Source organism: Nanorana parkeri, unplaced genomic scaffold (assembly GCF_000935625.1).
Source record: "Nanorana parkeri isolate BGI_ZX_2015 unplaced genomic scaffold, ASM93562v1 scaffold322, whole genome shotgun sequence".
In the NCBI taxonomy this organism is placed as follows: Eukaryota; Metazoa; Chordata; class Amphibia; order Anura; family Dicroglossidae; genus Nanorana; species Nanorana parkeri.
Genome location: NW_017306590.1, coordinates 254,438 through 268,652, shown reverse-complemented (window position 1 = coordinate 268,652; position 14,215 = coordinate 254,438). Strand labels below are relative to the sequence as shown.

At 41.5% G+C, this 14,215-nt stretch overlaps 1 protein-coding gene across 1 annotated transcript in view; it reads right to left on the bottom strand.

Annotated features, from left to right (window-relative positions):
• Positions 1 to 12,488: 12,488 nt before the first annotated feature.
• Positions 12,489 to 14,215, bottom strand: part of VDAC2 (voltage dependent anion channel 2) — a 20,889-nt gene continuing 19,162 nt past the window's right edge. Inside the window, exons 8-9 of the mRNA XM_018558163.1 lie at positions 14,101 to 14,158; positions 12,489 to 12,703 (exon numbers count right to left, since the gene is read on the bottom strand). Of these exons, the coding sequence (XP_018413665.1) occupies positions 12,612 to 12,703; positions 14,101 to 14,158 (150 nt within the window). The 3' untranslated portion in view covers positions 12,489 to 12,611. The remainder of the gene's footprint in view (positions 12,704 to 14,100; positions 14,159 to 14,215) is intronic.

Sequence of the window (14,215 nt, the reverse complement as noted above, 5' to 3'; positions counted from 1 at the left end):
TCTTTCTGTGAGACAAGACTCGTGTAAACTATTAATCCAATTTTATCACCATATAATGGAGATGTACAAAGGCAGACATGGATAACATGAGTCTGGGTAACATGCATGGCTCTTCATAATACAGTAGAGTATGTGAAACCAGCCAGGGATAGGAAGTGTGTTTATTATTAATAGAATTCCCAGGTGAAAATAAAGGGGGAAATAAGTGATAATGAAGGTGAAAAGGAAGGGGGAAAATGTGACAAAAAGACAACTAACATCTAAGGACTGGTAAGCTGCAATATATAAAATTTTTGTTTTTGAGTTTTCTCGAGTATAAGCCGAGGGGGGCACTTTTCAGCCAAAAAAATGGGCTGAAAATCTCGGCTTATACTCGAGTATATACGGTACTTTAAGTCTGCCTTAATACATACACAGATAAGAGATGGAACAATTATGAATAATCATTGCTGCTATTACCTAATTGATATGACCGAATACAATTAAAACAGGCCTTCATTCAGATCAGAAAATTCCTTATTTATAATTCCACGAAGATCCTGACAGTTGTAACTTGCATGCTTCATCTGCACCTCTTGTACGGCAGGGTGCAAAATAGGTTTTGGTTGCCCTGACCATACTTGCATCTTACACCTTCTGCTTCAAGGAGACCCTGTGGATCAAATGAATGCTGATTCTAAGCAAGTCGAATTTGCGTTTTCTAAGTATTTCTGTGCTCTTGAATTACGCAGAAATGCATTTTATTTATTGGAAGACTATTATTATGAAATAAAAAGAGACATCCGATTTTTTAAAAATAAAATAAATGCTTTTAAAACCAAATTGAATAACTCGTTTTCCTTATTTTTTCTTTTTTCACACTGCAGTATTTCTTAATCAATTTCATTTCTAACATTTCTCACCTTTTTGGTCACTTGACAAGCAATGCTCTTCAATAGTGGTCTCTCAAATGCAGCCCTTTGCTTGCATTTATCTGACCCATAAGGCAGTATTTCATCCAACAGTATTGACACCAACAACTGGACACTGTACCTTCCACTAACATCAACAATAAGGAACTATTTCTCCCACTGATGCCAACAATGGGGCATAATTTCTCCCACTGACAGGGCACTATTTCTCCCACTGACTCCAGCATTAGGGCACAACAATAGGGAACTATTTCTTCCCTTTGATACCAACAATGGGACAATATTGCTTCCACTGATACCAACAATGGATCACTGGCCACAGGCAATAATTCATTTTTCACTCCCACTGAGCCTGTTGCATTGTTTCACTTTTGGGATCCCTGCTTTAGAACAGCCATTCTAAATCAGGGTTCCTCCAGAGGCTCTTAGGGGTTCCTTGAGCAGTGGCAGATTGATCTAAACTGATCACATCTGTAAGGAGGGTGTGATTCTACACTGACCAACTTTGTCCACTAATGTAAAGGGATATTACAGTTTTCACTGTCTGGGAGAGAGAGAGACACAGAGGGGGGAGAGACAGAGAATGGTTAAAAATGCTCTCTGGATGCCAACTAGGCTCTACACCACATTTCTTATCCTTTTATTTATTATTCTATCTACAACTTACTTGTCAGGTAATGTACCATCAGATATACATATAATCATTTTTAATTTTCTATAGAAACTTCTGCTCTTGATTACTCTAGAAAACTGGACATTCCTCCTTACAGCTGCTCACTTAAATTGGCGGCATGAGTCTGCATTAACATGATTCAAATATGTGAAGCGGCGCTGTCACGCAACAAAGTAAACAGATAATATGTGCAAAAACCAAATAAAACAGTGAAGAATGCTTCTGTGAATTAAATATTCCAATTCAATCTTCTGATCAACTGCTTGTGTGAATCAAAGGTAATTTTCTTTGAAAAAAATCTCAAAAGTGACTAATAAAGTAGCAAACGTCCTGCGTCAGTGTGTTAAACACATAATAGAAACAGTGTCCATGAAATCGTTACATGCAAAGACAACTCTCTCAAGTCTTAATGTATGAAATAAAACAGAGACTGTCCACTCTTGTGATTTCTTGTGTATAATCTTTAAACCAGTTTTGCATAAAAAATTAAATAACTGATAAAGATGAAAATGTTAATCCTTTAGTGCAGTGCTCCGATATATAACCTGCTCAGACCCTTGGGTCTCAAAACACTTCTTGTAGAATTAACCTCCTTCCTCACAATATTTGAAGCCGTGATCCTCCTCCCTTCAGATGAAACCGATCCTGATCTTATCGCTTTCTGCTCTACCGACAGCCCATCTTCATCTCAAAAAAAATCTCTCAAAGATAGAAGTGGAAATCATAGCACATACCGTAAACCCTAAACATAGCACATACCGTAAACAAAAATATGTTATTAAAAGGATTAAACTCCCATAAAAAAACAATAAAATCCCATAGTCAGACTCTCATTCCTGGATGTCAGGCCTATCCTCCTCTTTCTCCCCAGGCGTTCTGACGTCACTGAATCAGCTTCTACGTGTTACGTCTAATTGACTTCATCAGGAAGCTAGAGTCAGTGGGGGTGATTTACTAACCTAAACACACGCACGCACTAGGTGCGTGTGATTTTTACACAGCAAAACGTATTTATCAACCAAAAAGTCTCTAAAAGCATATTTCCACTAATGCCATATATGGAAGCATCATGCACATGATGCATATATAATGCTGCTTCACAGTTTAGACAAAAATGGTTAGCTCATGCATTTACATTCCTGCATTCATCAACGCAAGCAACACAACGTAGAGCTAATTTACACAACATCACCTTGGAATTCATGCTTGGCTTTGCACAACACACCAGCTGGGTGTGTACACACTACAAAGGTGTCTAGATTCCACCCATAGATCATGCTGGGAGGGAACACACTACAGAGGTGTATACTTGTTCTGACGTGTTTATAAGGTTAGTAAATCAACCCCAGTGAGTCTATCAAGCTCATAAATGCGGTCACTCTGTTAACTGTTATCATAACTACATATTTTATATTATCCTTTAGGATCTTGGTTTACATTTAGAGTAGGTGGTGGTTCTTTTTTTTAATCTAACATATACCTAATTATCATATGTGATTTATATATTACTTTTCATAAAACTATCAATAATAAAACTGGAAAAAATATTTGAAAAATTAGATAATAAAGTAATGAATTGCAACTAACACGTATGTTTCTGCTTTCTTTGCAGTTAAAAGTTATCAGTAAATAAGCAAAGTAGGACCCAAGAAAGCTTCTCAGGCTGATTTACTAAAGTACACATTATTAAATTGTGTGACGATTTACTTCAATTATCCAATCATGTGAAATGAGAATCCGTTTACTTATTTCATCTGCACATGATTGGATAATTTAACTGAATATTGACACAATTTGATTTATGAACAATAGTAAAGCCTTTAGGAAATCAGCCTCAAACTATGCCTGTGCATGCTTCTATTCATTACTTTATATTGATTGAAGGTACAAGTGTAGTTTGCTACCAAGATGGACATTGATCACCCCAATGCTTCCAATTTCAAGCATGCTTTGCAACTATTGGGACATTTCTCATGTATCACTTCCCCCTCCCTTTTAGATTGTGGGCCCTCCTTACCATCTTGTCTTGAATTGTATTGTGATTGTAATGTTTTCCTTATATTGTAAAGCGCTGCGTAAATCCTGTATAATAATAATAATTCTCTAAGCGGATTCATGAACATCTCAGGCATTGGGAGATACTAGATATTACACAGGTATTCAGTGTGTTGGAAGATTTTCCATCCAATGGTCCTGATCCTTTTTTAATGCAGAAAGTGTAGTCATGGTAGTGATATGAGCTGGAGAGGATGTGTTTGGGTGGAGGCCGTATATAGGATTTACAAACTTCCTAAAAGCCATTGATTATCAATTGCAAGTTCATTTGTCAAGACCAGAGCAAGATTAAGGGGCTTATGAGGGAGGCTAAATTCTGCTTTAACGCAGGTAGAAGACCCTTCAGAAACATGGCATCTATCAATAAGCCGCAAAAGCAGATCAGCATGTTTACCGTATATACTCGAGTATAAGCCGAGTTTTTCAGCCCATTTTTTTGTGGTAAAATTAGGTAACTCGGCTTATATTCGGGACGGGGTATATACGGTACTATAAGACTGGAGGATGCAAAGCATGGGATTCACTGTAACATTATTAAAGTGCAAAACCCCTGGAGGATAGCAATGGGAAAGTATCCAGCCCTTTTTGCTAAAATGGTTTTCAAAGGTTCGATCGCATACGGTTATCGTACGATAATCGTAAGGTGTATGGGCACCTTTAGGTGTATGGGCACCTTAAGACCTGTCACCATTCTATTTTTTTTGAGTGGGCCCATGCAACTGCAAACCAAATGTGGTACCTTGGCACTTTAGTCTTAAAATTTAGGGACAGGGATCCCTGATCCTATCCGAGGCACATAGGATGCCTGGGCTCAGAGTATGGGTATGAATGTGTAGCCTTGTTCCCTGATTTCTCACATGGACATCAGCAAAAACAGAACCTTGAGAAAAGACAGCAAGTATAAAAGGACTAAATATGATATGCTGTACCTTTGGCAGCTACAAATCATAAAATAAAGAAATCTCAGCATCAAATATACAGTGTATATAAAGACAGATATCCCAAGATCACTGTTGCTAGACTTACATTCTTGTCCAGTATAAAAAATAAAAGTATGCAGACGGGACTCTATATTCAGCGATAGAAACAGTAGAAAGTAACCAACTCCTATCCAAGCGTAATAAAGAGCATAACCATGCATCTTGTAGAACCACTATAATACATTGCCACAGAAGTGCAGGGTTGCGCATGTCTTCTATGTTGGAAGGTGGCATATCCCTTACCCATAAATGGGAGAGCGATTGGAAAGGATAAGTGGGAGGTGTGAAGGTGCAGTGTCCTGCGGGAGCCCTTGACATCAGGCCTTTGGTTTTGTACTGCTGTCTGGTGGTAGTGTGCTGGGATAGGCGAGTCCGCTCTCCTGCCTGATGTTTTGCATGCCCGGGACAGGGGGCGCGCAGAACAGGGGGGGCGCACACGTGCAGAACAGGGGGCGCGCACACGTGCAGAACAGGGGGCGCACGCACACACATAGAACAGGGGGCGCACACACACACACACACAGAACAGTGGGCACACACACACACAGAACAGGGGGCAGACACACACACACACACACACACACAGAACAGGGAGCACAGACACACACACAGAACAGGGGGCACACACACAGAACAGGGAGCACAGACACACACACAGAACAGGGGGCACACACACACACACAGAACAGGGGGCGCACACACACACAGAACAGGGGGCACACACACAGAGTACTGTGCATATCAGAGAACAGGGGCAGGCATCTCACAAACGCTCCTCCTGCAGTCCACACGCTGGCCAGGAGGACTTACTGCAAGGCACTGACATGTCACGGCTCTCAGGTAGATCAGCGTACACAGCACACAGCAGGGGGCGGGGACTCCTCTCAAATGCTCTTCCTACACTCCACTCACTGGCCGGGAGGACTCATGCCAGGGGTGACAGGTACAATCAGTGCTCGCAGCAGAGAACGGGGCGGGGGCGAGGTTTGGATTACACTAGCGCTGTCCATCCCCAGTCCATCCCCACTCCTCTGGAGCCCTCAGGCGGCTGCTTGTGTTGCCTTACACTTGCGCCGGGCCTGCTTACATACAGATTCAACTTAAGTAAAAACCTTCAGTCCCTCTATCTTGTATGTAACCCAGGGACTGCCTGTACTAGGAAAGCCTGAAGGACTTAATAATGATTTCATCACAGCAGTGACTAACATGCAGTTATAAAAATGCACCAAGTATAACTTTGGATGATAATACAAAGGCTGAGCTTCATAACTATATCATAACTAGTAATGCTTTCACCAAAGCAGAACACCGTAATCTTGTAGAATGTACAGTTACATAACTATACAAAGCATTAGGGTTAGTTCACACCAGAAACTGCATCACAACGGCGTGCGTCTGCACAGTTGCATTGCGATCAGTTTTGACGCGTTTTTTTCCCCTTGCATGTCCCTGGATAATGCCACAATCAATTCTGTTTTTTTTTTTTATGCAGTCCGTTGCGTTTTGATGCATTTGCACTGCGTTTTGATGCGTTTAGTGCAGTTAGATGCAGGTAAAATAGGACAAGCAGTATAAGGACTGAGATTCAAAAGCAATGAAGCTTTACAAAAGAAGAAAAAATGGTTGTTTTAGAGGCGGTATAGCACACCTATACACCTGTTATACTTAGATACCGATATTCTTAACTTCCTACTGGGCCAAAGATGTTTACACGGAGGCTGCAACTTGATTTTAATTAGAGGCAGTATAGTAATACTGAAAACAAGGTATGCACCAATACTGAGATACACGACTACCCCATGAACCAATGATGCTCTCTTCAAAGCTGAAACGTAGTTACATTGGAGGCAGTATAGTAATATGCATCAATACTGAGATTCATAGATCGCCTCCTGAACTAATGCTTATACTAAGCAGTAACTGGTTATCACTGAGATTGCATAGAAATATAAAATTCACCCGTACACTGCGATTATCGTACGATCGCGGGATTTCCCGCAATTCTCATACGATAATCGTGCAGTGTATGGGCACCTTAAAGCTGCCCATACACCTTACAACCATCGTACGACTTGTAAGGTGATTAAAATTTCGTACGATCTGCTCATCTTGAACAGGCAGATCGTACTTACGATCATCGCAAGCCCGCCCCCCCCCTGAGGGGAGGGCTTCCAATGATTGCAATGCTGAGCAGGCAGTGTGCGCTTGCGCACACCAGCCCATTCGGCATTTGTCTTCCGAGCATGCCACCAACCCGCTGAAAATCTTACGATTTTCGGCAGGTTTTCCAGCGTGCTCGGAAGACAAAAGATGTGCGACCGTACGGTAGAAACGGTTGCACGCCTTTCATACACCTGCCGATTATCTTACGATCGCGGGATCACACGCTATTATCGTACGATAATCGGCAGGTGTATGGGCACCTTTAGCCTTGCGGCACCATGCTAGTATAATCAGAAGTCCAACTTCTGCACATGTTAATGTGTATATTAACCAACCCTTCTGCAGCACAATGCAGAGTATTAACATCAGAGCTTGTAAAAAAAATAATGCAGGCCCATATTAAAATATTACACCACAGCTAGGAAAGGGTTATTACCCCCAAGCTATTGTCTCTCCTTGTGAATCTCCCTTGAACTAAAGGAGAGTACACAAAACTGGAGCAATACCCCCTCCAGTACTCCTGCCCACTCCAATGCTTTTGGCAAAAGGAGTCTGCAAAGAAAGCGCTACAGGACCTAGGATTTCCTTGCTTTTGCACATAGACCTATGGCCCAAAGTCCTGATACAAGTACAAAAAAACACTCATCCTAGGTTGACAACTCTCTTTATAAACCTATTTACAAAAAAACAAAAACAAAAAGAAGGTTGCCAAAGAGTGTGAAATTGGAGAAACAATCTCCAATACTCCTGCACCCCACACACTTAAGGTGCCCATACACTGCACGATTCTCGTACGAGAATCGCAGGAAATCCCGCGATCGTACGAGAATCGTGCAGTGTATGGAAGACATGCGACCGTTTCTACTGTACGGTCGCACGTCTTCCATCGAACCAGCATGTTTGAAAACCTGCCGGGAATCGTACGATTCTCGGCGAGTTGGTGGCCTGCTGGTTCAACAACTGTCGAACGGGCTGGTGTGCGCACGCGCACACTGCCCTTTTGCAGTCAGCGTAAGCCCGCCCCTCAGGGGGCGTGGCTTGCGATGATCGAGAGTGCGATCTGCCCGTCCAAAATGGGCAGATCGTACGTTTTTTTAAATCCCTTTACAACCATCGCAAGACTAAAGGTCTTGCGATGGTTGTACAGTGTATGGCCACCTTTATTCTGTGTAGGAAGGAGTAATTAGGTTGCTTAATTGTCTGGGGTTGCTGCTTTGCAGATTAAAAACTTGTCTGTGCTGCAGCACTCGTCTCCAATCAGCCATCCACTGGTGGAAATAACAAATACCAATCCTGTGTTAGCAAGAGGCACTGCAACCCCCAACAACCAAAAGGAGGATCACCTCCCAGGAGCTCCCCCCCCTCATTGTGCCCTACCCATAGTATCATGTCACCTGGATTAGAAGATAACTGAATCTCTGAACCAGAAGGTCCCTGAGCAAGAGACTGGCTCCCAATCATTCCTACAACCTGATTACTGTGCGGAATGATTTAGAGTGGACGCCATCTCTTCCCTCATACACAGTCTATAACAAACATGTCTGGCGATTCATCCACCACTGGCTTCCCCACACAGGATTGGCACCGTGGTTTTTTGGAAGAAGAGGGATATTTAATGTTTGCAGGCTGCACATGGCTTAGTTTTGCCATGTGTGCTGACTGATGAGAGCATTCTTTCTTCAGAGGCCCTGGTTTGCAAAACACCAAACCAGCTCCTCTGTTGACCACACAGATCAGCACCAAAGCCATACAAACAAATGCACCGACTCACCTCTAATGTAAAATAACCCCATACATAGAGGAAACAAGGATAGGATTGAATACATTTCTTATTTCTGGGTTGACTGCTAATAGAGGGAGACAAAAGTTCCTTCAGAGGGCTTGTTCTGCAAAACACAAAAAACCATAGCCCCAATAAATACCAGAACTTAATGTGTCAACCAGTCCCTCATCTCCCCAAACACAGAGAGAAAAAGAATAGGAATGGGGGCTCCAACCCCCTCTTCTACCTTAGAGCTGCTAGCACCAGGATCCACCAGATCAGATGATGCTTCTGTAGAGAATGAGTCTGCTCCAAGGGCCTCCTGCCCTAAAGACTCCAGCTCCAGTGCCCCGCTTCTGATGCCCCCCCTTGCGGGTAAAACCCAGTGTCATATCAATTTTGGCCCATACAAACTAGACTCATGGAACTCCATTTAAAAAGCAGTGGAATGGTCCTATGTAAGGGCTGTATGTTATTATTTGGGTATAAATGCAAGCTGTATTGTAGAGTAATACCACAGCGTTCAGCAAATAGCAGTTATGCGCACTATTTCAAATTGACCACTTAGTGTCACCTGAACGATCTCCATAGATTTTCACTTTCAGCTATGCCCGTCATAAAAAAAACTAAAAAAGGTTCCCATCATCTACCTCAAACAACTAAAGTGGCAAAACATCATACCGGGGTACTAAGTGTACAAGCAAGCCTCGTCAGTGTCCTCTTCTTACAGATAGGGCCTATATTCTGTCAGTAAAAAAATTGATTGTAACGCCCATTTACTCCTTTGCTGATGATTTTTTAAACATATGCCAGCAATGTATTGTGTTACACAGAATCGCAGGGAGGGGGCAGCTGTTTACACACTGCTTTACAATTGGGCCCCAGTTTCAGACCAAGTTTCCTGTAGCGAAAAATGTTGAATTTGTAGGACTCAGGCCTAATAAAACGTGCAATGCAAATCATGAAAATGTGCATACACATCACCACCATAAATGCTAATCACTTAGGGTCCCCACACACCTTCCGATTATCGTACGAGAATCGCGGGAAATCCCGCGATCGTACGATGATCTAAGGTGTGTGGAAGCCGTGCGACCTCTACTACTGTAAGGTCGCACGACTTTAAACTTACAGACATGTTCGAAAACCCGCCGAGCATCGTACGATGTTCGGCGGGTTTGTGGCATGTCCGTACGATAACCGCAAGCGCACACTGCCCGTTCGGCATTGCGGTCATCGGAAGCCCGCCCCTCAGGGGGCGTGGCTTGCGATCATCGCAAGTACGATCTGCCTATGCAACATAGGCAGATCGTACGTTTTTTTTAAGTACCTTACAACCATCGCAAGACAGAAGTCTTGCGATGGTTGTAAGGTGTGTGCCCAGCCTTACAAAGGTGGAAATGGACTTTAAGATTCAACACTTTGCTAACTTACATATGTTGCAAGGATGCCACAATGGCACGATTGTTATGCACACTCTACTGGCAAGAGAAAGTAGAAGTGGACTTGTGCCTAGACTATGCACACTAACGTCTTTACAAAATGTCCCAACATGCAGTAAAGGTGTTTTAAAACAAGCTCTCATTCACCTCTGTAGATTTAGACACCGGAGAAATGGATTTTCAATTTCGCAACAGAGGCACTGAAAGCTGCGATCTGAGATCTTTGAGAAGGAATTACTTCACAGAATAAGCAGCTAAAGTGGTGACAAGGCAGGGAGTATGAGGCACCTACAATTGGGCTTTAAAGCCCTGTCCCACAACAAATGCATAATCGAACTGTGACGTTACTTGGTGTAAAGCTGACACAGCCCCAAGGAGTTGTATAATATTTATGTGCTGTTATAAGCCTAGTAAAGCAGGATTCCTGTCTTACTAGTACATACTGGAGTAGCTGTAAGATAGAACTCAGACAGCACTAACCACATCCAAACAGTGAAGCAATGCTTCCCTAGGATGCTTTGGAGCAAGACAAAAAGAGGAGGAGGACAATATCTTCATTCAAGTGAAAAGTACCTTAGATAAAAGGTGTTCTTAACCCTAAGGACCACCTTACCTTTTAACCCCTTCATGACTGAGCTTGTTTTTAGTTTCTGTTCGTAAATGACTGACACACTTTTGACATTTTTGCTGTGTGATTCTTCCACGTCAGTAATATACTTTCTTACAAAGTGCACCCACACATATTATATATTGTTTTTTAGAGGACAGATAGACACACATATGTGATATAAATATGTAGCCCTAACGCCTCACTTAGGACAAATAAAATATAAAAAAAAGAGGAAAAAACCGTTAAAAAAAAACACTTTTTTCCCAGTTTTGATTTGTAGTTTTTTTTTACAAAACCAGCACAGCTAAAAAAAAATGCAATAAATACATTCATTTATTTGTCCCTTATTTTATTTTTTACACATTTTTTTTTTTTTTACTTTTCACTTTTTTTTTAACTTAAAAATGTTAATTTATTTAATTATATCAAGCAGATTTTGTGAATTAATCTCACTGTTACTGCTTGATAAATTAATATATTTTTGGTTATTATCAGGCTGCTTCAAACTTCAGAACAGCCGATAAGTTAGTGACACTGATCCTGCAGCAGTTCAGGATTCAGCTGTCACTAAAGGTTTTCTGATTGTTCCAACAACGATCAAACAAACAAACATTCTTCTTCCAGGAATAGATACATTGTAGGAATAGACACATTATGTATCTATTCATGAAAGAAAAAAAAAAAAGCCAGTATAGCTTGAGAGAGATATATCTCTCGATCTATACGAGCTGTCAGAATGCCGGCAAAAGCCGGCATCTGTGTCCGCTCTGCTATGACTTTCAGACACCCGATATTAAGGTATCGGGAGTCTGAAAAAGGTTAACCCTTTCATTAATGAATGCCTCTGTAGTAAGGGCATCCATTAATGAATGTTAAAAGCTGATTCTCAGCGATTAACAGCCCTCTAAAGCAGCAAATAACTCGTCACGTACAGTGTACGTGACAAGTCATTTGGTCCCTATGTGGCTGGACGTACAGTGTACGTCTCCCGTCACGAAGGGGTTAATGAAGAGTTTGGAGAAGGCAGGAGTAGTGAACAATCTAAGCCAAAAAAGCAGATTTGGAAAAATTCTCAATTCAGCTCACTTACCAGTTCAGCTATGTTGTCCGAGATTGGAGAAGTGAACAAACTCTGCACCCTTTTGTAAATAACACTGTAAATGTTTTTACACAAAAGTGCTGCCAGCTCCAAAACTCTCCTAGCCAAAGTATTGTCAACAAGAAAAGCAACCTTGCGTGTGTAAGCTCTATTTAGGAAAACATATTTTCATGTAAATCAGCAATTTCATATGTAGATAGGTATCTTGATAGGTGTAGATAGGTATTCATATGTATCTTGTTTTACCCTTTATAGTTACACACTGTGCCGCCTCCTTAGCAGTCCAGTACAACACTTTTTCTTGGCAAGAGTCATTCATTTTAGGCAAGCTTGAAAAAACCCTCAAATTATGTATTTTAAAGTGAAATAAACTTCTGACAAAGACACCAGGACAACTTGCACATGTAAGTTTTGTTTTTATTCATAATTCATACAGTATGGGATATCAAAAATCCTCACAAAATAAAGGTGATTTACTGAAAACTGCTGTCCCTCTGGCTGATCTTAACTACGGCTCCGATACTGCGGAGAACTTTGCTTTATCAAATGTTAAAAAGGAACATAAAAACAAACATGCATACACATGTACATTTTGTGTTTCCCTTAAATCAGAGGTCTAGGTCACCATACTGGGAAGCACTACAAAAATAGTTAAATACACATTTAAATAACGTGTAGAGGGGAGTGCTTCTCTGTAGGATCCCATAGAGGAGGGTTACCAGGCAAATATAACTAGACTTATCCAGATATCAACTGCTACCTTAAAACAGCTCCTGTCCTATGTCTGAAGTGGTTTGGGGACAAACAGAGGGAGGCAAAATAGAAGCTTTGCTGGTTATGGTACTGAAAACAAATATGTAGGTAAGGCTGATTTCCTGGATATCCCTTGGCGCTGTTTGCGGCAGTAGGAAGGTGTCTAGGCCTCCAGCTCCAGACCCAAGCCAAGTTTGTGGCCACCAGCATTAATGTTCTTTCCATCTAGCAGCGCAGAGAGGGTCAATTTCACTCCTGATTAAACAAATGAGAAAGAAATGGTCAGCTGCTACATCAAAGCACACAGGACTAAGGAACAAAAGCTTTTGTCTATGGGCAATATCTGCACTTATCTTTTTTTCATCCGTTTCAAATATGTTGAATAGCAAAATGATTTTAGGATAAACAATAGAATATAAACCGTATATTAAGGGTTAGGGGAACATTTTCTCTGTTCCAAATGTATGCTTCTGTGTCAGCAAGTGTGTGTCCAGGACTGCCATGCAATCCTAGTAGAGAGCAGTTATATGTAATGCATGGTAACGTGCATTCTGTGTTATTTATACAGATGGGCAGAGGGGATGTTTCACCCTTCTTCACAGTAAAATATAGGTCTGCAACAACGAATCGACCAAGTCGATTATAAATCGATGATTGAAAAAGTTGTCAACGTTTTAAATCGATTAATTGGCTTTCAATTAGTTGGCCCTGTCCACGGCTCCACACACGCTGCCCGCCGCACTTCCTCCCCCGCCTCACGCTTGCCGCTGCCAGAACCGCACCTCCTCCCCACCTCACGCTCACCGCCCGCCCACATCCGCGATCGGCACAGGGAGAAGTAAGAAGGAGCAGGTGTGGGAGGGGAATGACAGCCGTGTGAGTTACGAATTCTACATGCCTCATTTTAAATTCTGACTAAGGTATATTTCATACCTTGTATCTTTGGTGAGTAAAGAAAAATAAATCACATGACAAGAATGTTAAAATGCAAGATTAGATTGCTTAATTACCAGTTACTAAAACGATCTACTTCAAAATTCACATGTATAGCCCTATGGACCCAAGCAATTTTTACATTTCTGCTATGAGCATACCGATTCCACAGTAACTTAAGAACAAATGACCAGATATTTCTTTCTTTAGGATAACGCCACGAACAAAAACTAAATGTATTTGTTATGCAATTGAAAAAAACTACAATTGCATATTTTCTTTTTACGTTTATAGGCGCGCAAACGTGGGGGTGGGGGAGTTAAACATTTTGGGGTTCCCCCCCCCTTTTTTTTATATGTGACTGATTTTATTTGGAGCCGCTGATTGACTATATGTGAAACACCTGGTAACGGGTGTTTGCATTGGTCGGGTCTTCTGCCCGTGCGTGCCCACTAGGGTGCATGCGCAGAAAAAAATTGCCGTCTGGAGTCGGCAACCCACCAATGCAGCAGTGCCGTCCGTCCGTTTTTTTTACAACGGGCGGACGGCAAATGGTTAATCAGTGTTGCTTTAAAAAAGAAAAAAAAAAAAAAGTGTGCTACTGTAGATGAGTATACATTTTATTCATCCCATTTATAAATTACACTGGTTAAAGCTGACTGCAGAGCAAGAAAGTATTGGGCAATCCTTTATTTTTTAGTTATGGTTGGAGCACTTACCTGGCCTGAGGGTCTGGGTGTAGCCTACACCAATAAGACTGGCATTATTCACCTTTGCCTAAACGGAAAAAAAAAAAAAAAAAAAAAAAAAGGGGGGGTTTGGAAAAATATTGTT